The following is a 27,487-nucleotide window of genomic DNA, read 5'->3' on the forward strand; positions in this document are numbered from 1 at the left end:
ACCAATCACGTCAATGTCTGCCACTGGCTACACAGAAACATAACTATGATCTTTATAGATAGAAATACAGGGACTAACTTTCTTTAACAATAGCCCACTTTGGTTAGACAAGCTTTCTCAGACAGACACCCATTAGTGAGCAAGTTGCAGCAGTGAAATATTTATTGGAAAAAGTTTATTCTGCACAGTTCTGCCACAATGCATCAGAAGGCTCAAACCTTCCAAGTCTATAGACATTTTAGCTTCTGAAGGACTGAACCCATCTAAAACCCAACAGGTATATAGTACATAAAAACCTGACAATCAATTGCAAATGACACAGGAAGAAGTAGAAACAAGGAAGAAAAACCCACAGGGGAATTAGCATATGAAAATAATGGTAAAACCACCAGGAGAGGTTGTCCGTTTTCACCAAATAACTTACAACAAAATGAGTGGACAAACACACATAAAAAGCAACAAGGGTGAAAGTGATGGAGGCTACAGCAAAAATCAGTATGTTTTATCGAACTGAACAATCCACTACATAGTTCCAATAAGGGAAGAATAGCACTCAATACACATTCTGAAAAGAAAAAAGATGGACAATGTCTTACAGTTATGAATATACTCAGTCTCATCTGGTCAATGGATTCATATAAATCACATAATAGATTTGAGTTACTATTGAGAACAAAGGACAATAATTATTATACGGAAATTAAGTCTTATGATACAGAAACACAAAATTGACAAATACTGTTCATTAACATTCTGCATGAGAGTTAATGGTGTAGTTGTTTGAAAGTCAGTCAATGATCCCAGTTTGAATACTTAGACAATACAGGTGTCTTTATATAGCTTTAACATTTGACAGCATTTCAAAATATTATTCAAACTGAATCATGGTCGTTGTGTTTTCAGCCTATCTTAAAGATGCCTAGGTGGAAATGGTGGATTTAACCGTGCTGTGGTTGTATGAAACAAACCCCTGAAAACAGTGTCTAATACTAATACAGTCCTCACTTGGCTTTACATTTTTTTTTTTTACACTTGTATACAGAAGTTTGTTTTAACATGTAGCCTGTGAGAATGCCAACATTTGATTTACAGTTCTATGAAAAGGAGAATAATAAGTCAACATCTAAAATTGAGTTGACAATTACTAGCAGGGAGACTAACATCAATATAAAAGTATACATTTCAGGGCACTGCAGTCTGTTGCAGTCATCCAGGTAAAAGTATCTATACAGACTGTACATGCACTCTGAAGTGACAACTTAGACAGCCATTGCCTGTGGTTCTAAAGGATCCATCTCTGGAACATCCATCTGTGGTTCTAAAGGATCTTCTTTTGGAACAGAAATTTCTGGTTTCTCTCCTTCTGGCGAATCCGTCTGTTCTGCTTCGTCGGGTACCACTTCCTGGTCAGCCATCTTTTCTGGTTCTGCAGGTTCCACCTCTGGGATGAGGAGGTCGTGCTTAAGTTTCTTCAGCTCTGTCATGTTGAAGCCCATGAAGATGGTAGGGCTGTTCTTCTGAATGGCCTTAATGCACTTGGTGCGCTTCATTCCAAACAGGGTGGACACCTCAGTCCGGGTCAGCCACAGTCTCTTGGAGAGCTCCTCAGACTCCTTCTTGGTGGGGTACGGCTTGGTGTGGAAGTATCTGGTGAGGAAGTCTTTCCGCTCCTCAGAGGGGCGTTTCTCCATCCCACTGGGGTCCAGTGCCAGCTGAATATAGGGATCCATCTTGGGTGCCTGCTCTCGTTTTTCCTTCTCTCGTTGCTTACGGAAAGCTGCCCGCGCATCCCTCTCTTTCTTGTTGGCCTCCATGGCCTCCCTGAAGGCCGCCTCCAGCCTCAGCTTGCTCTGTAGCTCAGCTGGGGACTCAGAGGGCTGGGGGACAGGGACGGAGGCCTGCGCTGCCATGGGGACTGGAGGGAGCTGGGCAGAGTACAGACCTGGCACCTGGACCATCTGCTTAAAGGCCATGACCTGCTGTTGGCGTCCGTTGGTGGGGGCAGGCTGGAGTCTGTCTGCGTCTTTAGGGGTCTTGGGGGCACGGCGGCAGCGCTGTAGATGGATTACTATAGCTCTCTGCGTGGTCTTGCCTGTGTAGACGCCGTTGCAGTAGATGCATTTGAATGCTGCGGTCTTGAGGATGGCGTGGACGGTGGGTGCGATGCAGTGCTTCCCACTCAGATGGGCCTGGTAGTTCTCCACTGTGACACACTTCTCTTCACAGAAGGGGCAGTCGGTCCGAGTCGTTTTACTGGGGTTCCGACACACTTCCTGTTTACCACCAGGCTGCATCTTGAGGAAGATCAGGTCTAGGGAGTTGGTGACCAGAGCCAGTTTCAGCTCTGCGTCTCCCAGGATCTCTTTGGGGGCCATGGTGTTGATGTCAAAGTAGGGGAACAGAAGGTTACCGCTGTCATCTGTGTACAGTCTGTACTCCCGCCTCATGAAGTCACAGTTGGCCTTCTGTGTGGGGTTGTGTTGTGTGTTTGTGTGTTCAACCAGTTGTTGGATGGAGTAGAACATCCCAGGACAGTAGAGGCAGTTGAGCCCGTGCAGTAGGTGTTCAAAGAGGCCCTTCTCAGACAGCAGGATCTTACACTTCAAACACTTGACTGTCTTATCAGGCATCTTCCTGAGGAAGGGAGCGCGGGCAGCCAGGCCCTGCTGCTTAGCTGTTCTGGGCTGGGCCTTGTGGGCAGCCTGTTGGTGAGCCTCATAGACATTGGAAGGGAGCAGTTCATTACAGATGGGACATGTGATCCACTTCTTGGCTTTGGAGTTGAGAGCAGGATTACCTGCCGGTTTGATTGGTTGAGGAGCCTTGCTGATCAGCTGAATGTTACTCGTTTGGCTGGGCATGCCTAGCGGCGTGGCGAAGGTGTAGGTGGGCATGCCGTTGACCTTGTTGCCCGTGGGGAAGAGGTGGCTGAGGAGGGACTGGGAGGTCAGCATGGTACCCTGAGGGTTGCTCTGGAGCATTGTACCCTGGGGCGTCCCCTGGTTCAAGGGGAGGCGCTGAGTCACCATGAGGGCCTGGGACATCCCTGGAATGCTGATTTGCACCCTCGGGGGCAGGAAGACCTGCTGGGGCTGCTGCTGCTGACCTTGGACCCCTATGGTGAAAGGCACCTGGTTGTGAGGAGCACCAGGTAGTGAGGCGCCAGAGGGCAGTCTGACCATGGTCTGGCCGATGGGCATGGTGGCTGAGATGGCCCCCTGTGGCAGAGCACTCTGCATCTTGACAGTAGCACCAGGCTGGACGAGGCCCTTTGCCTCAGCAACAGCCAGCTGAACCAGGGCCTGGGGGGGGAGGAAGCTCTGGTTGGGCCCTGCCAGCTGCTCAGGACTGGATACCTGTGGCAGCTGTTTTTTAGGGGCCAGTGTTTGGTAATTTGTGGGCTTGACGTACTGAGTGTTCTCCAAGATCCAGGTCCTTATCTGAGCGCAGGCCCACTGGTGAGTGGGAGAGGCCAGGATGTGGTGCAGCATGTGCTCCGTGCTTTCAATGACCAGCTTACACACCTTACAGAACTGCCTGGAGGCTGTATGGGGGAACTTTGTGTCTGGTATCCGTCCTGAGAAGTGGTGCCACAGTTTCTCCAGGTGGTTCAGCAGGACGTGCTTCTTCATTGAGAACAGGTTTGAGTCCACATATCGGCACTTACGACACTTAAACCGGTCTCCTTTCTTGGTAGTTGAATGCAGAGATGCTGCATCTTGGTCTACATTTGGAGAGCCATGGAAGAGGAGAAGGTGCTTCTTGAGGAGTCGGGGGTGGGCGACGAAGGAGCAGATCTGGCAGGGAGCCAGGACACACAGTTTCCTCTCATACTCATGGCTCCGCTGTAGATGACTCTTGTAGGAGTACCAGTTCCGGGTGGAGTACTTACAGAGGGAGCAGCACAACAGCCGTGTGCGGTACGGCCACTGGGGGAAGGAGACGCACAGATAACAAGCGTGATTAGCAAAATAAAACCATTTTAAATTGATCTGTCACTTCACTAAGGAATGCATGTTATATTTTTTTGTACGGAGTGTGTCCCTACATAGCCATTTCAGATGCTGATTAAATGTGAACTGAATTAACTGATGCATATTCATAAGTGGCTATGCATTTCCAGAGACCAGAAATATTGGCACATTTAAGCAATCACTTGATTTCAAACACTGTTGGTTTGTTGACATCCCTTTCAGACTAGCTCATCTTTCCAGGTGCCATTTTACCTTTTTCTTCCTCTTGCCTGTGAAGGGCTCACTGAGGTCCACCCACTCAGTCTCCTGGAATGCCTCATCAGAATCAGAATCTTCATCAGAGTTCTTCTCCTTCTTCTGCAGCTCCTGGAAGTTGGTGACAGACAACACCATACAGTTAAGGACAACAAACAGCTAAGTATCATGGGAAGAAAACACTGATCAATGATCTCTGAGCATTCACTATCATGTGTACCAATCATGTACCTATCATGTATTCCCTTTACAGTGCACTACCATTGACCATCGGGAATAGGGTGCCATTTGGTACAGAGTTATGGGAAAAGTACAATCCATGCCTATAAACAATGGGTAATATGGCAATAATTAGGCCTCATCTAGCCCCCAAACAAAGGTTCCTACAATGCTCTGATACCGATAAAACAGAGTTTTATACATAAAAACCGCACAACAAAAACATACTTCCAGAAGGTTTTTGCAATCCTCCAGTCCAAAATCACTCAAAATATGTTTCACTCTTCTCCTTGTTTTTCGGATGTTCTCCAAGTTTCCAACCGGGACCTGATACATTGTTCCTCAGCTTCCTGAAAGAGAGAGGCATGTTAGGCCAGGTAATATTATACACATCCAAACTGGGGATGGGATTTGACTGAGTACTTGCATGATTCTTTTTCCTAGTACTCAAAAAAATGTAAAATTAAGAAATAGCCCTGTGCGCACATATGTCTACGCCAAGAGTGACTATGACTAATTTATCATATCCATTACATATAACAAATCCTAATTGCCCTAATAAATATTGTGCGTTCAGAAAGTATCGAGACCCCTTGACCTTTTCCACATTTTGTTACGTTATTCTAAAATGGACTAAATAAAAACACTTCCTAAGCAATCTACACACTTGACCCTATAATGACAAGGCGAAAACAGGTCGTACATTTTGGATTTTGTTTTTTTGGGGGGTATACAACTGTCAGTTGTACAACTGAACGAGTCTTCCGCATTTAACCCAACCCCTCTGAATCAGAGGTGTGGGGGGCTTCCATAATCAACATCCATGTCTTTGGCGCCCAGGAAACAGTGGGTTATAACTAGCTCAGGGGGCAGAACGACAGGTTTTTACCTTGTCAGCTCAGTGATTCAATCCAGCAACCTTCCAGTTACTGGCCCAACGCTGTAACCACTAGGCTACCTGCCACTCCTAATTTACACAAGTATTCATACCCTTTGATACGAGACTTGAAATTGAGCTCAGGTACATCCTGTTTCCATTGATCATCCTTAAGATATTTCTACAACTTGATTGGAGTCCACCTGGGGTAAATTAAATTCACTGGACATGATTTGGAAAGGCACACACCTGTCTATATAAGGTCCCACAGTTGACAGTGCATGTCAGGCAAAAACCAAGCCATGAGGACGAAGGAATTGTCTGTAGAGCTCTGAGACAGGTCTGTGTCGAGGCACAGATCTGGGGAAGGGTACCAAAAAATTTCTGCAGCAATGAAGGTTCCCAAGAACACAGTTGGCCTCCATCATTCTTAAATGAAAGAAGTTTGGAACCACCAAGACTCTTCCTAGAGCTGGCTGCCCAGCCAAGCTGAGCAATTGGGATGAGATGGGCCTTGGTCAGGGAGGTGACCAAGAACCCGATAGTCATTCTGGCAGAGCTCTAAAGTTCCTTTGTGGAGATGGGAGAACCTCCCAGGAGGACAACTATCTCTGCAGCGCTCCACGAATCAGGCCTTTATGGTAGAGTGGCCAGACGGAAGCCACTCCTCAGTAAACGGCACATGACAGCCCGCTTGGAGTTTGCCAAAAGCCACCTAAAGGACTCTGACCATGAAAAACAAGATTCTCTGGTCTGATGAAACCAAGAATGAACTCTTTGGCCTCAATGCCAAGCGTCACGTCTGGTGGAAACCTGGCACCATCCCTATGGTGAAGCATGGTGGTGGAAGAATCATGCTGTGGGGATGTTCTTCAGCGGCAGGGACTGGGAGACTAGTCAGGATCGAGGCAAATATGAACGGAGCAAAGTACAGAGAGATCCTTGATAAACATTCAACAAAGTACTGAGAATAAAATAAAATAAAAAAAGAGTATGCCGGCACTGTCAACTGTGGGACCTTACATAAACAGGTGCGCTTTTCCAAATAATGTCCAATCAATTGAAGTATTCACTCCAATCAAGTTGTAGAAACATCTGAAGAATGATCAATGAAAACAGGATGCACCTGAGCTCAAGTCTCATAGCAAAGGGTCTGAATACATATGTATTCAAAACTGTTTTCGCTTTGTCATTATGGGGTAGTGTGTAGATTTTTTTTAGAATAAGGCTGTAATGTAACAAAATGTGGATAAAGGGAAGGTGTCTAAATACTTTCCAAATGCACTGTCGACTAAACCCTTCCATTGTTTCTGCAACTAACTACCCCTAACAAGCAAAGTTTGAAGTGTGTAGTGACTCTTGTCAAGGAGTGAAATGTAAACTTAAAATATACAAGAGCTTGCACGAGATACTTGTGTATATAAAGTGTATGTGGATACTCCTTCAAATTATACACCCGTTGCTGACAGGGGTATAAAAATCAAGCAGCCATGCAATCTCCATAGACAAACATTGGCAGTAGAATGGCTTTCCTGAAGAGCTCAGTGACTTTCAACATGGCACAGTCATAGGATGCGTGGTACCTCAACGTCTCACTACAGAGTTCCAAACTGCCTCCGGAAGCAACATCAGCACAATAACGGTTTGTCAGGAGCTTCATGAAATGGGTTTCCATGGCCAAGCAGCTGCACAGATGCCTAATATCACCATGCGCAATGCCAAGTGTCGCCTGGAGCGGTGTAAAGCTCACCGCCATTGAACTCTGGAGTGATGAATCATGCTTCACCATCTGGCAGTCCGACAGACGAATCTGGGTTTGGTGGATGCCAGGAGACTGCTACCTGCCCCAATGCATAGTGCCAACTGTAAAATTTGGAGGAGAAATAATGGTCTGGGGCTGTTTTTCATGGCTTGGGATAGGCCCCTTAGTTCCAGTGAAGGGGAATTTTAACGCTACAGCATACAATGACATTCTAGGCGATCCTGTGCTTCCAACTTTGTGGAAGGCCCTTTCCTGTTTCAGCATGTCAATGCCCCCATGCACAAGGCAAGGCCCATACAGAACTGGTTTGTGGAGATCAGTGTGGAAGAACTTGACTGGCCTGCACAAGAGCCCTGACCTCAACCCCATTGAACACCTTTGGGATTAATTAGAACGCCGACTGCGAGCCAGGCCGAATCTCCCAACATCAGTGCCTGACCTCAGTAATGCTCGTAGCTGAATGGAAGCAATTCCCACAGCAATGTTCTAACATCTAGCAGGAAAGCCTTCCCAGAAGAGTGGAGGCTGTTATAGCAGCAAGTGGGGGTACCAATTCCATATTAATGCCCATGATTTTGGAATGAGATGTTCGATGAGCAGGTGTCCACATACATTTGGTCATGTAGTGTATATTCAGTCTTTTTTTTGCCATTTAAGATACATTTATTGAAACTGTAATAAACTGGTTATATTATATGGTGGAATACAATCTCTAAAAAGGAGGCAGTAACTGCACCAGCAGCACTTGCTTGTAGAAGCCTATGGCTGTGCAATGGTATAGCCTTGCTTTGTTTAGCCGACATGACGCTCTTATTTCCCGAGCCCTTTCAAGGGCATTCAAGACACCCATTTCCTAGTAAAAAAACAAAACATGTCATGTAATAAAATAGAACAGAATATTTTTCGAAAAAAAAAAAAAAAAAAAAAAAAAAGAGTCACTGCGAAGTGAAGCGCATTTTGCATATGGAACTGTTATGCAGAGTGATCGTTTCAAACGTGGCTCAATTTGGCCATTTTTCAGGATTACAAAATAATTACGGCCATGACATCTGTTTGGTAAGGCCTAGGCTTTATGATTCTGATGAAAATACACTGTCTTTATCAAACTAATGTTTTTGTGTATTTTCTGTGTGGAACCTGTCTATGTTTTAGGGAGGGGGCTAAGTGGAAAATAGATAGCTCTCTGTTGGAAACATTTCCTACATCAATCAACCAGTCATTTTGAATGTGACAAAACTGTCATTTTGCAAAGAATGTGGCTTGTGTATACCATCATTTAGATACGTTTTTAATAGGCATTTATTTCTGTAGGTCTAACGGGAGTTTGTGTGCCCCCTTAGCATGTGTAGAGGGAGCAGTCAGAACGCAATTGAGTGACTGATACACAGAGGGAAAAGGGAATTTAAGGAGAAGAACTGTGCGATGCTTGGTTTGGTTTATTTTTTGTTGTGCCCCGCAAATGCACATGTACAAATGGAGCACTAGAGTCAAAGCAAATTAATGTGGTCTTCAAAAAAAAATGCACAGCACAATTTCACTTGTCCGTTCGGGCAGCCACAAAGCACATTCCACAAAATAGTTTTACAGTATATATAGTGATCTTTAGTTAAAGATCAAGCTTTGACATCCATGAATGTAGCCTATGGATTAATGTGTTTATGGCTCATAGGTTATTGGTTTACATTTACGGCCTAATTCTTTTAGATGTGTGTATTGTTAGATATTACTTTTGGAGCTAGGAACACAAGCATTTTTCTACATCCGCAATATTCATCTGCTAAATATATGCGTGTGACCACTAAAATGTGATTTAGTGACAGGAATTGGAAATTCCTTTCACGTTACCCTCACCCAATACCTAATACTGCTTCTCTTGCCAAATCTAGCACCATGCGCCACACAGCAAGATAATATGAACATTTGGGTAGTTGCCATACGGCCAAAACAAAAGTAAAAAAAATGTAAGATTAAAAGCCAAACATATTTCTGTAATAAACTGTCTAAACAACTCAATGTTATACAGCCACCTTGTATTTTTAAGTTTATTCAATTTAAGGAACCATTTCATGCATTAGTGCCTTGAACGTGTCCTCTGGTGTGACATTACAAATGCATGTTAACAAAGGTTGAATGATAAAATAATTGACTATTTCATTAATTATGTCTTTAAAATCAGTAATCATATTCTGGCATTTCAATTAAAAAAACAATTTGCATGTATAACGATGATAACCAAGTGTCTCGCTATTACATTTTGGGTAAGATTCAGTGATTTCACTAAACCTCAATAAAAAAAAAGCAATTCTTACTTGTGTATTGATCGAATGTTAACGGCCTCATGCTTAACAATTATTTGTTAAGCATGAGGCAGGACATTACGTCGCACCGATGGACAATATACAACTGGCAGTCAAATGTGACCGTTAAAACATCATTAATAGCACTTTCACGAGTTTCTGACCACTGGATAAATGCTTCTAAACATCAGTAATGGATCCTAATTAAAGTATTTGACGTGTACAGGAGCTGCCAACTCACACATTTGACCCTCCTCACACCACATCTTTATCACACGCATTGAAAAGTACTGCTGTTATTTATAGAATTATTCCATTGTATAGTAAGTGCGTAAACTTTTAAACTGTGCTCCAAATTGTTTTTGAAAATCAGACCATCTGCACCTGCAACTTATCACGAGCAGAACCTCTATCACTGGCCTGTCTTGCAACAGCACTGTGAACCACGGCACATTGAAGCATATGATTGGTTTAGTTATGTAAGGCAGGGGTTCCCAATCTTTTTCACTCTGGGTCCCCCTTCCAAGCATTGGAACATTCCACGCCACCTATGCACGCACGCACGCACGCCACATCTATTTCTATGGGCACAAGAACTGTTCATGACAAACTGTTCACACCTCTCTTCTTGGTGCAGGTTTAAAGCTTATTACCTGCAATTCTACACATTTTGTCATGTGTTGCAAAGAACCTTTTGCAGTTTTAAAGCTAATTTTCTTGCAATTCTATACATTTTGCCACATCTAATGTGTAATTATGTGATATACTTATTTTCCACCATAATTTGCAAATACATTTATTAAAAATCCTACAATGTGATTTTCTGGATTTTCCCCCCTCATTTTGTCTGTCATAGTTGAAGTGTACCTATGATGAAAATTACAGGCCTCTCATCTTTTTAAGTGGGAGAACTTGCACAATTGGTGGCTGACTAAATACTTTTTTGCCCCACTGTATTACAACATCTATGGGCAAAAAAACCTAAGTAAAAAAACATCTGACATAGGCTAGTTGATCTGGACATTTCTGACAAGTTATAAATAGTTCTAAGGTATACAATGACTAACATGACAAGATGAACTGATGATGCGCTACTCACTTTCGAAATTGCACCTTGTGCATTCTACCATTACAACCTTCAAGAGTAAGTTTAAAGCCGGACTGAGCTCCTTAAGTGTGTATTTAAAAAACAAAAAATCATATATAAACCAGCCCCTCTCCCTAGGAGGCACAACACAGTTTGGGAACCACTAATGTAAAGGATCAACGGGATTGGATGCAGGTTTTACATTTATTTTTATAAACGTCCCTCAAGATTAGAGTGGAGCTGAATAGAGAAAGAGAGAATGTACTCCACTGCGTTTATAAAACTGTTAAAAGAGCAGCACGGTAGCTGTTTGATGTACAATTTTGCCAAAACTAGGTTGCTGTTACTCCTGTCCCCATTGCAGAATGCAGCCTTTTGACATGATGTACTTAAATCGATTTAATCCACACTTGCATTAAATCTCCTCATTTGGCGACTGGCATTAGGCTGTGACAACGAAAAGGCAGCAGACAGACCTACAGTATGTTTAGCAGGGAAGTTTGGTAGGGTGAGATGATTTGAAACTATGAAAATTATTTTGTCAAGATTGTGACCCCAAAAGTTTAAGTTTGATTCTGGAGTGGGGACAATGAATATTGATATATTTTTTGGATAGGGTTTAGGGGCAGATTTATGGCATCCTGTATTCAGGAGATTTTATCGACTTTATTTAGCCTGATCAGTGGAACAATTCTCATTCTTAACAATGAGCTAAAATATAGGGTAATGTGTGTGCTTGTCAGCAAGAACACTTATTCCCCAAACATATTTTATTATTCCACTTCTTCCCAATTTTGCCAGTGTAATCACAGATTTGAAATCAAATATGCCTATGTGTCTTTGAAAATGAATTATGAGGCTATGTATTTTTGCAGCAAGTCATGGACAGTTTTGAATAAACCATACAAATAAGCATTGGATATTAAATACTCCAAGCCTCAAAAAAATGTATTGTGCACATGCTAGGCAGATGGTAGGGGGACTCACAACGCAAACGCATCATATTTCATCTCAGTAGAGTAAGATTATGGCAAGGATCTTCAACTAGTAGACATAAACCACCTGAATATTGATATTTAGTCAATTGTGGGTGATTGAGAGTTGGGTGATTGAAAATGTTCTTGTTAAAATTCATTTCTGAGAGTTGGGTGATTGAAAATGTTCTTGTTATAATTCATTTCTCAAACACCCAGCACTTGGGAAACATAGATCAGAGGTGGTGAACCCTCCTGGAGAGCAAGCAGGATTTTTTCAAGCCATATTTTAAAGAGTTCACCCAAATTACAAAATGTTTGTATTTACCATGAAAGCAGTCTATGGACAAGGAGACTGCAATCTATGATTTGGTTACCCACTGCTATCAACCATTAAAGTGTTAGTATTTTCTGTGCAGAGCCCTGGTGTAGTGGTAACACTACCCTGCAGGTGTCACATACTTTCCATCTGAGAATAGGGATCAATCCCCGTTTCCAACCTTTATAGTGTTTTCCCCCCCCAACTTATTTATTTACTGTCTGAATAAAGTGTCAATCCACCTAAATAAGGTTACACAAAAATATGCATACTTTGAGATTTGGAGGGGTGAAATTTTAAAGTCTACAAATTGAGTTAATTTCATGTTCAAAGTATCCTTAATACACCGGACCTGTGGTTTAATTATGTTTTATTTTCCACCCTGGTCATAGGCCCAAGCCATGTCAAAATACGTAGAATTGCAGGAAATTAACTTTAAAACAGTAAAATGTCCCTAATGTCTAGGGGTTGTGCCAGGGAAAAAGGAAATTCACATAGCAAATCTCACTCTAAACTTTCTTAAAAAGTTGGCAGTCCTGAGTGTACTCGTTCAAATTACAGGCACTCGAAAGAGTCCTGTATTGTTCTTTTTCGTCACTAGCTAGCTAACGTTAGCTGGCTAGCTAAGTAGATCCCCGACACAGGAGTTGAACATTTGCGTGCCTTCCTTGGATGTGGCAGCCGTTTCAGACTCCCTCTCCGGAAACAAATCCTGAATCCCCCCTCACCCGTGGTCACAATGCCCCATGGTGGTCACAATGCCCCATGGTAGGCACAGAAATTACCATCGAAGTTGAAAGGGCAGTTATTCGAATGGGACGCCTATGCCACGAAGGGTCACCAAAAGCGGCCGGTGGACCCGACAGCAAAAATATAGCTAAAACCATCTCATTGTAAGCATTGGCGGGAATAAAAATATAAGCTAAAATGCTAGCTAGCTAGCTGTGTTGAACTCAATGATCAATCATTGGTTGAACTGCATACAAACATGCCTGGTTGGCTGATTTATGAAAGTGGATCTGCGCAAATATCGACAATGGCTACAATAGGTGTAAATTTGTGATGAACTATTGAATATGTGGACTGACCGGGCTACATACAATTACCTTGCTTCTCCGGTTATAAAAGGATGGCTGTCGCGTTTTTTTTTTTTTTTTTTTTTTTTTACCGTGTATGGATAGTTTCACCAATCCGCCAGCGCTTCAGTCTCGGTGTCACGGAAGTGTGCAATCAATCCACCTGGACGATACTCTGCCACTCACCTCCCCGGACAAGATGCAGCCGCCAAAGTTAATTCAGGAAATAATGATTCACATTAAAGTGAAATAATTGATGTATTGTGCTGTTTCACCCTCCTCCTGAAGTAAAAAATGGCGCTTGTGTTCAGGACATGACGTTTGGGTCCTAATTAGCATATATGGAGGATGACCAATGAGATTGAAGTTAGCTGTGGACTAAATTGGGGAACTTTCCAAACATAATTGAAGTTTCGTAGTGATTTCCTTCCATTTCACTCTTAATTGATGAGTTAATTGGGCTAATACACATTATATAAGAGCACAAAAGAGGTGTGGGTGTGGCTACAGAGAGAATAAAGGCTCTGGAAAAAGCTAGCTAGTCACATGGTACAATTCAAAACAACCAATAGGCTGTCAGGAAATTGAGGCAAAGGGGAGGGCCAAAAAGATTTTATGGTGACCTCATATCATGCCACTGTTCATCAGCCAATGGTAGACTACCCTTCCAGTCCATTATTTGAAGAAAAAAACACAATAATTTAAGTACATGCTACCTTTTATTACAATAAAGTAGTGTGTTAGAAATGTCTAAAATAAAATTGCAATGGTATTTGAAAGGTACAAATCAAGAATAACAATATTTCTTATTATCGTTATATTTTATATGTTACGCAAAAACAAATAAAACTACTAATTGTGGCCAAAGGTGTAGCCACAGTGAAATTTGGCTCGCCAGCTAAAGCTATTCAATCAACTCCATTCTGTAAAACTATAAACTATCTTCAGGAACGAGACATGAAAACAGATTTACACATTGTTAATTGGGTCATCATATATGGTTGTCAATGTATTGATTGGTGCCCTTAACGCCATGGTCTACTAGTGGCTGGGTAGTGACTATCTCTTGAAAGCCTATTGCCGATACATTTCTTATTAAAGCTGAACTTTCCTCAACTTTCACTCCTATAGTCAGGTTTGCATTGTCAATATTTGCATCGTGACAGTAGCCGTTTCCGAATACCCATACTAGCGTACTACATATTTAAATTGCATACTCATTTCGGCATTTGATCTATTGACAATTCAAAACATATTTTTTCACGTACTATTTAGTACGCTAGTATGAGTATTCGGACACAGCCATTGTCTCTTCAAATCACCACCTTCAGGTGAAAATAAATAACTTCTGGCGAATTGTCGCAAAACTGTGATCGCCCCCTAAAGGCCAACAGTAATATTGCAGACCTATCCTAAAACTGTTACAGGCTTGTTATCCTCTCAAATAAAAACTGTCAGTATTCTTTACTCATTATTGTATTCCTCATGATGGAAATATATTTTCAAGAGCAACACTATGAAACTATGAACTATGAAAAGCCAACTGAGATTTATTCCTGATTATTATTTGACCATGCTTGTCATTTATGAACATTTTGAAAATCTTGGCTCTCTCTAATTTTCTCCTTCTCTCTTTCTTTCTCTCGGAGGACCTGGGCCCTAGGACCATGCGTCGGGACTGCCGCCCGTGGTGACTCCTTGCTGTCCCCAGTCCGCCTGGCCTTGCTGCTATTCCAGTTTCAGCTGTTCTGCCTGCGGTTATGGAACCGCCACCTGTCCCAGACCTGTTGTTTTTCAACTCTTAATGATCAGCTATGAAAAGCCAACTGAAAATTATTCATGATTATTATTTGACCATGCTTGTCACTTATGAACATTTTTGAACATCTTGGCATAGTTCTGTTATAATCTCCACCCGGCACAGCCAGAAGAGGACTGGCCACCCCTCATAGCCTGGTTCCTCTCTAGGTTTCTTCCTAGGTTTTGGCCTTTCTAGGGAGTTTTTCCTAGCCACCGTGCTTCTACACCTGCATTCTAGCTGTTTGGGGTTTTAGGCTGGGTTTCTGTACAGCACTTCGAGATATTATCTGATGTACGAAGGGCTATATAAAATAAAATTGATTGATTGAACACTCAGAACAATGGCCTTGAACGTGAAATTGCTCAATATGCACCTTATGTGAACAAGGTGCCAGTGAAGATAGCGAGAATACAGTGTACATTGTTTCAGAAGAGACAAACTAAGTACTGTAGCAGAATGCGTTCACAAAGTTTTGCACATCTTTCTGTGAGAGGATTTGGGTTGCATTTGCTATCAGGGTCAATAGGTCATCTGGGTTTTTAGTCTTGGTCTCAAGTTAGAGGGCCTGCTGTCATCATTTGCTTGTCTGCATCTGACACCCTATATAGGGCACTAGCTGCAGTCAGAAGTAGTACACTAACCCTAGTCAAAAGTCATGCACTATATAGGCTGCCATTTCGTAAGCAGCCATTTTGTGTTGCAGGACAACAGACACACAGCCTGGTAAACTTAGGAGTTTACATGATGAATGACATACCTTACTATACTAGTGTATAAGGGTCAAGGGCTCCTCATAACACAAAAAGAAAACAGCGAGGATGAAGCTGGCCGGCCTTCATTTGAACATGTGCCTCCTGGATCAGCATCACACCGCTATGAGAAAGCAGCCATCTATGAGTCTGTACCTGGCTGGAGAATTCCCTATTGGAAGATCTCAATTGCACACGCCTCACGTACGCTTTCCTCGTCTTCCCATTCGAGGTCAGAAGGACCTCTGGCTTTCTCATCCAATGGGTTTTGAGGAGACAAGGAGTATGCAAATGAGCAAGTCCCTAGTTCAGCCTGCATCTGAAATGACACTCTTTATAGGGAATAGGGTGCCATTTTGGATGCATTAGCTCTGGTCAAATGTACACTATACACAAAGTATACAGGGAATAAGGTGCTATTTCAGATATGCAATTTATTGTTCACAGAATGGTAGAATTATGCCAAAAGCATCACTAAGAGGATCATCCATTCCCCTTTAAATAGAAACAACAATAAGACAAATTGTACCAAGTGTATTTGGGAATGAATTTATTCTGTTGTGTTCCTGTGCATCATTCACCACCGCTGTAACAGTTTGCAGTTAACTGTGCAGAACAGTCTTAAAATTGGTTAACATGAGTTTATTGAAGACAAAAAAATCTGACAAGCATTCTCTAACAAAACATACATGTAAAGTTTAAACGTAATATAAAAAGCTAACTCTCTCTGTGGAATGTACGTGATCCTTCCATTTCCTCCTACGCTCCAAAGTTATGTAGTGCCAATCTGAACATGTCGTTGGTGCAGATCCATTTGTTGTCCACGTTCTTCAGCAGGAAAGTTTGTTGAAATCCCATCACCTGGTCCGTGTCAGCCTTTAAAAGAAAAGAGAACAGATGAACACCATCCTCTACAAAGTTTAGTCAACTACATTACATACAGTAGAATTAACCATAATAGGCCCCATCGATTTGATTTCTTTAAAGTTTATTATAGTTAAAGGGATACTTCGGGAATATGGCAGAGGCCCTTTACTTCCCCAGAGTCAGATTAACTTGTGGATACCATTTTTATCTTTCTGCTAGCAGATACCATAGACTTCCAGTCATTTTACTAATGCTAATTAGCAACTTCCTACATAGTGCACGCAGACAAAAATGGTATCCACAAATTCATCTGACTCTACGGAAGTAAATAAAGGGCCTCATTGCCAAAATCCCAAAGTATCCCTTTAAAAGCAAGCATCTTCAGGTGCTATTGAAATTAAAACAGGAGCAGCTCCTTCCATGAAAAGCTCCCGCAATTCATGGTGCACCGTTTCAGCCCCAGTGTGCAGATAGCAATACCCAGTGGAACAGGTCTCACTGTGCTAGCTTAGCAGCTTCATTTCTTCCCTCAACTTGCCACTGACTTCATTTGAACTACGGTCCTCTGCCTCGCAAAAACAGTTAACACATGTGACCGCCAACTCTAATACGTACACACCAGTTGTGTCACTGAAAAGGATGCAAAATCACTGGCGCCATCTCAAGCTGTGGGTGAGTTTCTGGTATGAACTCTGTTACACCAGCAAGTCACTGGACATGCGTCCCCTACTTTTGAAACAACCTACCTTGAGCTGTCCCATCACCATGCTCATCACACAGCTGTCTGGTGTGGGCTGGTGGTCCTGTGCGGTGATGCTGTGCTGGATCGACTGGAACGGTAAACTCTGCAGTAAGGGAGACAATAAGGTCTATATGTCTGTACCATGTGAAATAATTACGTTATGCATTTAATTAGTTTGATGAAGTGAAGCTTAAATGAAGATGTCACTTACAGTGATCTTCTCCATAATGGCTTTGTGCCCCTGGAAACCAACTCCTTCCCATGTTAAACATGACGCATCAGTCTGGAAACACGCAGTCATTTATTAAGACAGTGAGCTCGCACTGAACTTATCAGTTACACACTGAACAACATGAGCAGGGGTGTATCCATTAGTTTTGCAACAGAAACATTTGAGCATTTACTCTAGGATCCAAACGGGGTGGAACCTACCCGAATTTGTCCAATAGAAACTCTTGTTTTCGTTGCAAAACATTTTCCGTTTGGAGGTAATGGTTACAATTGGAAAACATTTACAACGGAATCTGACTAATGAATACACCCTAGGGGTCCATCCAAAAGTATTTCCTTGACTCCTTTTCATCCATGCCACTTTCTCAAAGTCCTTTGAAGGATAAACCTTGATCATCTCTCAGTTCCATTACGTTACACAAGAGTCATTGGACAAAGTCGTCTTCTATACGGGAGTTTTGTTAAGAGTCCAGACGCTTAATCTGAACATTAAAACGCGTCACTTGCAGTACAGTTTCGGAAGCATAAGTACCTTATAATTTTCAAAAATCTAAAAATGTACACCTTGATAGGGTTATCTCCATGTTACTGCGCTTGTTTACAGAAAACAGATGGATGACAAGAGGTGACCACCTGTGCTACCTAGCATGCCACAAACACTGGTGTGTAAGTGTAGCAGAACTGTAGTTTGGCCAGATGGAAGCACCCATAGCTGTATGGATCTGCGAAAAAAAATGCTACAGTAAGTGTATCTTTTTCATTTGAAGGGTGTGCTCTTGATGAAAGATAAGGGCCCTATGTTCATATGTTTCGAAAAATGTATCCAAGCGATGATTGACATTTCTAGACGTTAAAACAGCGTCGGATAGTAGTTCACATGAGCCAGTCGTGGGCGTAGCTAATGGCTGAAAACTGTAGGGAGAAGGCAGAATGCCTTCTAGAGTTTAAGAGCTATTTGGAGAAGAGTCCAAGGGGAGGAGGCAAGGAATAGAGACTTGAGTCACCCAAAGGTTTCCAGATGACAAAGTTGGTCCATGAAACACCGTTAAACATCTCTAAATGTGTTGAAATTAAAATACTCACATAGAGGTCAGCAAGTTTGGTTCTATCAGAATCAAACTGTTGGTAATAATGTTGCACAAAGCCTGCACCTATCTGCTCCCACACCGGTTTGCTTGCCATGGTTCAAAGTGCAGTTTGGAATCTGGAGAGGAAAACGCGCCGTGAATATGAGGTAGCCAGCAGCACATCCTTTATTTTGTTATCCCTGATATACCTGGTGATGAGCACACCCCATGTGTTTCAGAATCCTTCTGGATTATTGGAATTACAATCACTGGAAGTTAAACATTTATCAAGAGAACATCAGCACGATAATGGCTTCCTATTTCTCGAAAATATATAGGAAAAGCGCATTGGACCAGTAACCAAACGGTTGCTGGTTCAAATCCCCGAGCCGACTAGGTGAATAATCTGTCAATGTGCCCCTTGAGCAAGGCACTTAACCCTAATGGCACATATACGTATCTCTGGATAAGAGCGTCTGCTAAATTACTCAAATGGAAACGCTAGCTAGTTAGCTAGCAAGTTAACGTAGCTAAATAGCTAGCTCGCTAAACTCATTTAAAGTCAGTACATCATTCCACTCAGAAAATGACAGCTAAACTTTCACTTTGCGTTGCAATTAATAATGTCCCTTTATAAGGTAAACGCGGCTATTCCTTAATGGTTGTTTAAAACTTAATATGAAACTTACCTTAATATGCAACTAGCTAGCAATCCAATGTGGATGCACGCCTTTCCCGCTTCATCCGGAATACAGGTTGTGTTTTCATATACAGCACTAAACGACCAATAGAGGCGCGCCTCGGTTCGATTGACGGGTACCTAAGAGCGTGAATGCCCTCCGAAAGGGCGTTTTACTTCAGTGCAACCAACCTTGGTAGTCAATTATTTTCAGTCCATTGATAATAAAATGTATATCAATATTAAATTAGTTGTGTTCAATATTATGTCAGTAAATGTGGACAATTGTGAGTTAATATATATGACAATGTATACTTTTGTATAACAATAATTTGAAGTTATTTTACACAGATTTTTGGAGACAAGAAAGTGAAAGTGACAAAATTGTGCTTTAAGTTGCAGCTAGCTGTGTATAACTATTACCTCTTATATATTTTGATATCTGTAGTGACACTCAATAACATCTTTCCAGATGAGGGTTTACTGAAAGTCAATCAAGAAGAAACCACTTTATTTGTAATTATTTGGTATGATGATCATCAGTGACAAAAGTAAAAATAATAATATACAATTATCACAAAAGAGTATGTTAAACAAATAAATGTTGCTTGGTGCAGTGTGTGGAGAATTACAAATAGCCAATTCCACTCCAGCATTAGGCCATACAAACAGGAAACAATAGCATTCTAAAAGATGTCTACAGACAGAATGCCACTAAAACTACCATATCATGTTAAGGTTTAGTCTAGCTTGAACATCATATACTCCAAATCATACTGTTGATGAGAGCACAAGTGTGATGATTAATATAATTTTCCTGACAGCAATTCAATTCAACATGTGACCACAAGATCAGAAAAGGTGAAACACTTGGAGGAACTTGAAAAACTGTCTTAAAAAATAAGTCTTTAGATCAATAACATAATTTTCCTATTTCAGGTGTCCGCATCCAATAAGAGTCTGATTTCTTCAGCGTATTCACAGCCACTTGTGAGAGAGAGACAGAGCCAACACTATATTGCTAGTTGAAATTGTTGCACCTCAGATCCTCCAGTCCAGAGCACATTAGAATTATTGTCCCGATAGTCAGGTCCAGAGCCATATCCATCTCAATCTATGGCTCTGGTCCAGTTCAGACAGCCATGAAGACTGAAGTCCCCTGGCCTAGAGAAGGAGTTAGGCTGACCATTGCATGTGTGATGTGTGGGAGCTGCAGGCCTGTTTCAAGTTACCTTCTAAATGGCACCCTATATAGTGCACTATTGTTGATAAGAGCCCTGTGGGACCTGGGCAATACTATAAAGGAATAGGGTGTCATTTCAGACAAACTTTCAGTGTCCTGGGTGTTGGGTGAAATAATCATCTGTTTTGAACACTGGGGGAAGCTCCTGATCATGTTGCTGATGCCTTCTGGGGCTGGCTGGTTTCTGCAGAGATAAATAATATGGTTCATAATTTATATCCACTGAGAGCAATGTATAGGCCAGGAGACCTACCATTTAATACAAAATAAAAAAAACATTACTAAAGCAATTAAAAAGTTATAAGATAAATCATGAATAGCAGATGATCATAGGGAGATATGAACCAGTATCTGTGTGCAAGAGACCTCTGTAATGGCCAGAAAGCTCCGGTTCAAACTCACATTCACAAGCTCTGCAAGCATTATAATGTCAAAATACGTTCGTTGATCACCATATATGGAGATTAGCTGAGCAACCATTTTCATGTACTAAAGTTACGGCCCGTATTAATAATAATAATTATTTTTTTTAAGACAAGCAATCGGAAAAAAAATGCCTCTTCGGCACCTTCAAATCAAAATGTATTTGTCATGTGCGACGATAACAACAGGTTATCGTCGCACGTGAAATGCTTACTTACAGGCCCTAACCAACAGTGCAATTTTTAAGTAAAAAAATAGCTATTAGGTGAACAATAGATAAGTAAAGAAATAAAAAACGTAAAAAGACAAAATAACAGTAGCTAGGCTATGTACAGTAGCGAGGCTATATACAGTAGCGAGGCTATATACAGGCACCGGTTAGTCTGGCTAATAGAGGCAATACGTTCATGTAGGTATAGTTAAAGTGACTATGCATATATAATAAACAGAGTAGCAGCAGTGTAAAAGAGAGGTTGGCGGGTGGGGGGTGGCGGGACACAATGCAGATAGTCCGGGGTAGCCAATGTGCTCAGAAAAAAAAGAAACATCACTTTTTCAGGACCCTGTCTTTCAAAGATAATTTGTAAAAATCCAAATAACTTCACAGATCTTCATTGTAAAGTGTTTAAACACTGTTTCCAATAGCTTGTTCAATGAACCATAAACAATTAATGAACATGCACCTGTGGAACGGTCGTTAAGACACTAACAGCTTACAGACGGTAGGCGATTAAGGTCACAGTTATGAAAATTTAGGACTGAGAGAGGCTGGACTGAGGGGTTGTAGGCCTGTTGTAAGGCAGGTCCTCACCAGACATCACCGGCAACAACGGCGCGTATGGGCACAAACCCACCATCGCTGGACCAGACAGGACTGGCAAAAAGTGCTCTTCACTGACGAGTTGCGGTTTTGTCTCACCAGGGGTGATGGTCGGATTCGCGTTTATTGTCAAAGGAATGAGCGTTACACCGAGGCCTGTAAATCGAGTACATGTACTCGATTTGGAGGTGGAGGGTCCGTCATGGTCTAGGGCGGTATGTCACAGCATCATCGGACTGAGCTTGTTGTCATTGCAGGCAATCTCAACGCTGTGCATTACAGGGGAGAGATCCTCCTCTCTCATGTGGTACCCTTCCTGCAGGCACATCCTGACATGACTCTCCAGCATGACAATGCCACCAGCCATACTGCTCGTTCAGTGCATGATTTCCTGCAAGACAGGAATGTCAGTGTTCTGCCATGGCCAGCGAAGAGCCCGGATCTCAATCCCATTGAGCATATCTGGGACCTGTTGGATCGGAGGGTGAGGGCCAGGGCCATTCACCCCAGAAGTGTCCGGGAGCTTGCAGGTGCCTTGGTGGAAGAGTGCGGTAACATCTCACAGCAAGAACTGGCAAATCTGGTGCAGTCCATGAAGAGGAGATGCACTGCAGTACTTAATGCAGCTGGTGGCCACACAAGATACTGACTGTTACTTTTGATTTTGACCCCCCCCTTTGTTCAGGGACACATTATTCAATTTCTGTTAGTCACATGTCTGTGGAACTTGTTCAGTTTATGTCTCAGTTGTTGAATCTTGTTATGTTCATACAAATATTTACACATGTTAAGTTTGCTGAAAATAAACGCAGTTGACAGTGAGAGGACGTTTCTTTTTAGCTGAGTTTATGTACATGAGTGTATAGTTAAAGTGACTATGCATAGATGATAAACAGAGAGTAGCAGCAGTGTAAAAAAAGGGTAGGGGGTGGACAATGCAAATAGTCCGGGTAGCCATATCATTACCTGTTCAGGAGTATTATGGCTTGGGGGTAAAAGCTGTTGAGAAGCCTTTTGGTCCTAAACTTGGCGCTCCGGTACCACTTGCCATGTGGTAGCAGAGAGAACAGTCTATGACTGGGGTGGCTAGGGTCTTTGACAATATTTAGGGCCTTCCTCTGACAGCACCTGGTGTAGTGGTCCTGGATGGCAGGCAGCTTAGCCCCAATGATGTACTGCGCCGTACGCACCACCCTCTGTAGTGCCTTGCGGTCGGAGGCCGAGCAGTTGCCGTACCAGGCACTGATGCAACCAGTCAGGATGCTCTCGATGTTGCAGCTGTAGAACCTTTTGAGGATCTGTAGACCCTTGCCAAATCTTTTTTAGTTTCCTGAGGTGGAATAGGCCTTGTCGTGCCCTCTTCATGACTGTCTTGGTGTGTTTGGACCATTCTAGTTGGTTGGTGATGTGGACACCAAGGAACTTGAAGCTCTCAACCTGCTCCACTACAGCCCCGTCGATAATGGGGGTGTGCTCAGTCCTCCTTTTCCTGTAGTCCACAATCATCTCCTTTGTCTTGATTACGTTGAGGGATAGGTTGTTATTCTGGCACCACACAGCTGTCTCAACGTTGTCAGTGATCAGGCCTACCACTGTTGTGTCATCTGTTGTGTCAATTTAATGACGGTGTTGGAGTCGTGCCTGGCCACGCAGTAGTGGGTGAACAGGGAGTACAGGAGGGGACTGAGCACACACCCCTGAGGGGCTCCAGTGTTGAGGATCAGCGTGGCTGATGTGTTGCTACCTACCCTCACCACCTGGGGGCGGCCCGTCAGGAAGTCAGGATCCAGTTGCAGAGGGAGGTGTTTAGTCCCAGGATCCTTAGTTTAGTGATGAGCTTTGAGGGCACTATGGTGTTGAACGCTGAGCTGTAGTCAATGAATAGCATTCTCACATAGGTGTTTCTTTTGTTCAGGTGGGAAAGGGCAGTGTGGAGTGCAATAGAGATTGCATCATCTGTGGATCTGTTTGGGTGGTATACAAATTGGAGTGGGTCTAGGGTTTCTGGGATAATGGTGTTAATGTGAGCCATTACCAGTCTTTCAAAGCACTTCATGACTACGGACGTGAAGGCAGATTACCTTAGTGTTTTTGGGCACAGGGACTATGGTGGTCTGCTTGAAACATGTTGGTATTACAGACTCAATCAGGGACATGTTGAAAATGTCAGTGAAGACACCTGCCAGTTGGTCAGCACATGCCCGGAGCACACGTCCTGGTAATCCGTCTGGCCCCGCGGCCTTGTGAATGTTGACCTGTGTAAAGGTTTTACTCATGTCGGCTATGGAGAGCGTGATCACACAGTCGTCCGGAACAGCTAATGCTCTCATGCATGCCTCAGGGTTGCTTGCCTCGAAGCGAGCATAGAAGTGATTTAGCTTGTCTGGTAAGCTCGTGTCACTGGGCAGCTCGCGGCTGTGCTTCCCTTTTGTAGTTTAAATAGTTTGCAGGCCCTGCCACACAAGACGAGTGTCGGAGCCGGTGTAGTACGATTCAATCTTAGTCCTGTATTGGCGGTTTGCCTGTTGGATGGTTTGTCAGAGGGCATAGCAGGATTTCTTATAAGCTTCCGGGTTAGAGTCCCGCACCTTGAAAGCGTCGGCTCTACCCTTTAGCTCAGTGCGAATGTTGCCAATAATCCATGGTTTCTGGTTGGGGTATGTACGTACAGTCACTGTGGGGATGACGTCCTTGATGCACTTATTGATAAAGCCAGTGACTGATGTGGTGTACTCCTCAATGCCATCGGCAGAATCCCGGAACATATTCCAGTCTGTGCTAGCAAAACAGTCCTGCAGTTTAGCATCTGCTTCGCCTGACCACTTTTTTATAGACCGAGTCACTGGTGCTTCCTGTTTTATTTTGTGCTTGTATGCAGGAATCCTGTTTTATTTTGTGCTTGTATGCAGGAATCAGGATAGAATTGTGGTCAGATTTGCCAAATGGAGGGTGAGGGAGAGCTTTGTATGCGTCTCTGTGTGTGGAGTACAGGTGATCTAGATTTGTTTTCCCTCTGGTTGCGCATTTAACATGTTGATAGAAATGAGGTAAAGCTGATTTAAGTTTCCCTGCATTAAAGTCCCCGGCCACTAGGCGCGCCGCCTCTGGGTGAGTGGGTTCCTGTTTGCTTATTTCCTTAAACAGCTGACTGAGTGCAGTCTTAGTGCCAGCATCCGTCTGTGGTGGTAAATAAACAGCCACGACAAATATAGATGAAAACTCTCTTGGCAAATAGTGTGGTCTACAGCTTATCATGAGATACTCTTCTTCGGGCGAGCAAAATTCAAAAGTCTTACCGGAGTGTGCTGTTCTATCTAGCCGGTGCAGCGTATATCCCGCTAGCTGAATATCCATTCAGCCACGATTCAGTGAAACATTAATTTTTTATGTCCCGTTGGTAGGATATTTGTGATCGTACCTCGTCTAATTTATTGTCCAATGACAGTAAAGGCAGTCGGCGGATCCTTACGAGGCACCCCGCTCTGTGTCCTCTGTACCTGCGTCTCCTTCTCTTGCCAATGACGGGGATTTTGACCTTGTTGGGTGTCTGAAGTACATCCTGTGCGTCCTGCTTGTTGAAGAGAATCTTAATTTACTCCCGTTACGGCCGGTTGAGCATTTGTATATTTCCTACCTGTGTGTGGCAGTAATGAGTGGTTGCATGTGCCGAATAGGCATTTTTTCAGTTGCTTGTACATTTTTATTTAGACCTTTTTTGGACTTACATACCAGCCGTAACGGGAGCAAATTAAGATAGTAGTTGCTCAGCGAAACTCCATATTTGGTGATCAACAAATGTATTTTGACATAACACTTGCAGAGCTGGTAAATGGGAGTTTGAGCTTGCTGGGCGTTAGAGAGGTCTCTAACGCACATATACTGGTTCAGGGGCAAAGGAGGTTGGTAGCACCTTAATTTGGGAGGACGGGTTCGTGATAATGGCTGGAACGAAATAGTGGAATGGTATCAAATACATGGTTTCCATGTGTTTGATGCCATTCCATTCACTCAGTTTCAGCCATTATTATGAGCCACCCTCCCCTCAGCAGCCTCCTGTGTTCAGGGGAGATGGTGATTAAGTATAGGAATACAGATTTCACACTTCAAATAGAAAATGCCTTAATTGACTGAGATGCAGATTGATTAAATCCTCACATTTAGAAAGCCTGGGACATTCATGGTGCGGAACATCTTTCTGAAGGCGCCCGGCAGGGTTCCTTGTTCCCTCTCTGCCTGAGTGACCTGTTCCTCCATGACATTCACGTTGGCACCTACAATCTTCACAAATGCCTAGACACAACACCAGGGAAGAGGGTCAGATACAGTACTACCATATCAGTGTCCCAAATATAGTACATAGGGTGCCATTTGGCACACAGATCATGTCAATGAAAACATCCTGGTCGTTATCAACTACATGAATTAAATCACACTTACATCCAACTTGTCAATCTTTCTGTATATTTGTCTCATCTCTTCTGATTTTCTATGTATTTGAGGTAAGTTCTCGTTGACAATCTGTGATGTGTCGTTGCGGATCTATAACCAGAGGAAGAAAAGATCAATGTGTCAAAATAAACTACAAAATACTTGTAATTTGAAATGTATTTAATTAAAATACATGTATTTTAAAATACAGAAATACATTTGCAAGTAGCTGGCCGGAACAGCTACAACATTCCCAGTAACGGTTACAGAAATATTAAATCAATTTTAATTGGTCACATATACATGGTTAGATGTTATTGCGAGTGTAGCGAAATGCTTGTAACTTTTTACTTGCTATAACTGTGATATGTTGTAATTTATCTCCCTTAGTTGAATGCACTGACTAAGTCACTCTGGATAAGAGTGTCTGCTAAATGATAAATGTATATATGAAAATGAACACCAAAATGAACTGCAAAGCACACTGGATACTATTGGCTCATTAGAATAATAATCAGCATGCTTTGCAATTGTACATTTTTATATCTACAATTATATTTCGTTAATTTAACAGATGCTCTTATCACACCATAGTGCCATCAGACACCAATGCAGGGTGAGAAGGGGCCACACAATTGTGAACCGCTATAAAAATAAATGGTATACTTTGAAAAGTATTATTGTATTTTGAAAATACAAATTACAGCTCTCAAAAGTATCTTCTTAAAAAATCCATTGGCATGTAGTTCAGCCCAGTGTAATACAAATTACACAGAAGTAATTGAAATGCATAACGTTATTTCACATACATTTAACAGAAATACTGCACATCTCTTAACACGTACCATGTCAAGCATTCCTACAAATTCATCCACCCTAGTCAGCATTTCCTCCAGACTTTTCTCCAAACACAGGATCTGGGGTATGGAAAGGACATGGTTATAACCACAGTCAAGTGACATTTAACTTGGTTCACGCGTATCCAGTTATAGCTAGCATGTTGCTATATTGCACCTCGGCATAGATAGGATGCTGTATTTTACCTCGATCGGAAAGGTTGATAAATTCTAACCTCATCTCCAGCAGTAGCTCTGATGTATGAGGAGTAACTGAGAGCAGTGTGTTTCAGGATCTCATCCCGCTGGTTGTGGTCTGGGTCGGGCTCCGCGGAGTTGAAGCTCGGACTCTGCGAGACTGCTGCGCCGAAACTGGGGCTTTGCGACACGGTGCCACTGCTTAGGGCCTCGCTCAACATGGATAAACTGCTCGCACTCTGCGACACGAAGCCACTGTCTCGACTCACCTCGGCACTGGACTCCTCCAGCGGGGAGAGAAAACCTACCCGATTTTCCATCCTAGGCTCCATCTCTGCCCAGTTTCCTGATGTCGCTTTCTGCTACAGTGTTATGATTGTCAGATGATTAAATCACGTCGTTGAAACTGTGGATGGCGGCTTACAAGGGTCAAGTAGAACTACGCGAAAAGGCGCAATTTTAAAATCAGGGCCGTTTCTCCCTCAAATTGACCGCTGAACTAGGTCTGATAAATGTTTCTAATGGAGATTTTGAGTTATCACACAGGAAACGTTCATTTTCTT

General features: G+C 42.7%; 3 protein-coding genes across 5 annotated transcripts; all 3 read right to left on the reverse strand.

Moving 5' to 3' along the window:
• Positions 1-144: 144 nt before the first annotated feature.
• On the reverse strand, positions 145-13,160 carry LOC129831088 (activity-dependent neuroprotective protein 2a-like). Of its 3 annotated transcripts, none has more exons than XM_055894121.1 (4): positions 13,027-13,160; positions 4,677-4,798; positions 4,227-4,340; positions 145-3,929 (listed from the first exon to the last, which is right to left on the reverse strand). In XM_055894121.1, exons 2-4 carry the CDS (start codon positions 4,782-4,784, stop codon positions 1,260-1,262), a joined length of 2,892 nt encoding a protein of 963 aa, XP_055750096.1. In that variant the 5' UTR covers positions 4,785-4,798; positions 13,027-13,160; the 3' UTR covers positions 145-1,259. The 3 variants fall into 3 exon arrangements, with proteins under 3 accessions (XP_055750096.1, XP_055750095.1, XP_055750094.1); XM_055894120.1 differs by having other exon boundaries at positions 12,933-13,160; XM_055894119.1 differs by having other exon boundaries at positions 12,871-13,160.
• A 2,765-nt stretch (positions 13,161-15,925) lies between these two features.
• Positions 15,926-19,092, reverse strand: LOC129831094 (nuclear transport factor 2-like). Its single transcript, XM_055894127.1, has 5 exons — positions 18,987-19,092; positions 18,314-18,434; positions 17,211-17,282; positions 17,004-17,102; positions 15,926-16,266 (listed from the first exon to the last, which is right to left on the reverse strand). Exons 2-5 carry the CDS (start codon positions 18,410-18,412, stop codon positions 16,150-16,152), a joined length of 387 nt encoding a protein of 128 aa, XP_055750102.1. The 5' UTR covers positions 18,413-18,434; positions 18,987-19,092; the 3' UTR covers positions 15,926-16,149.
• A 363-nt stretch (positions 19,093-19,455) lies between these two features.
• Positions 19,456-27,355, reverse strand: bloc1s4 (biogenesis of lysosomal organelles complex-1, subunit 4, cappuccino). Its single transcript, XM_055894129.1, has 5 exons — positions 26,963-27,355; positions 26,736-26,807; positions 25,900-26,001; positions 25,618-25,752; positions 19,456-20,403 (listed from the first exon to the last, which is right to left on the reverse strand). The coding sequence occupies exons 1-5, from the start codon at positions 27,254-27,256 to the stop codon at positions 20,308-20,310; spliced, it is 699 nt and encodes a 232-aa protein (XP_055750104.1). The 5' UTR covers positions 27,257-27,355; the 3' UTR covers positions 19,456-20,307.
• Positions 27,356-27,487: the final 132 nt, after the last annotated feature.

Source organism: Salvelinus fontinalis, chromosome 32 (genome assembly GCF_029448725.1).
Source record: "Salvelinus fontinalis isolate EN_2023a chromosome 32, ASM2944872v1, whole genome shotgun sequence".
NCBI lineage: Eukaryota > Metazoa > Chordata > Actinopteri > Salmoniformes > Salmonidae > Salvelinus > Salvelinus fontinalis.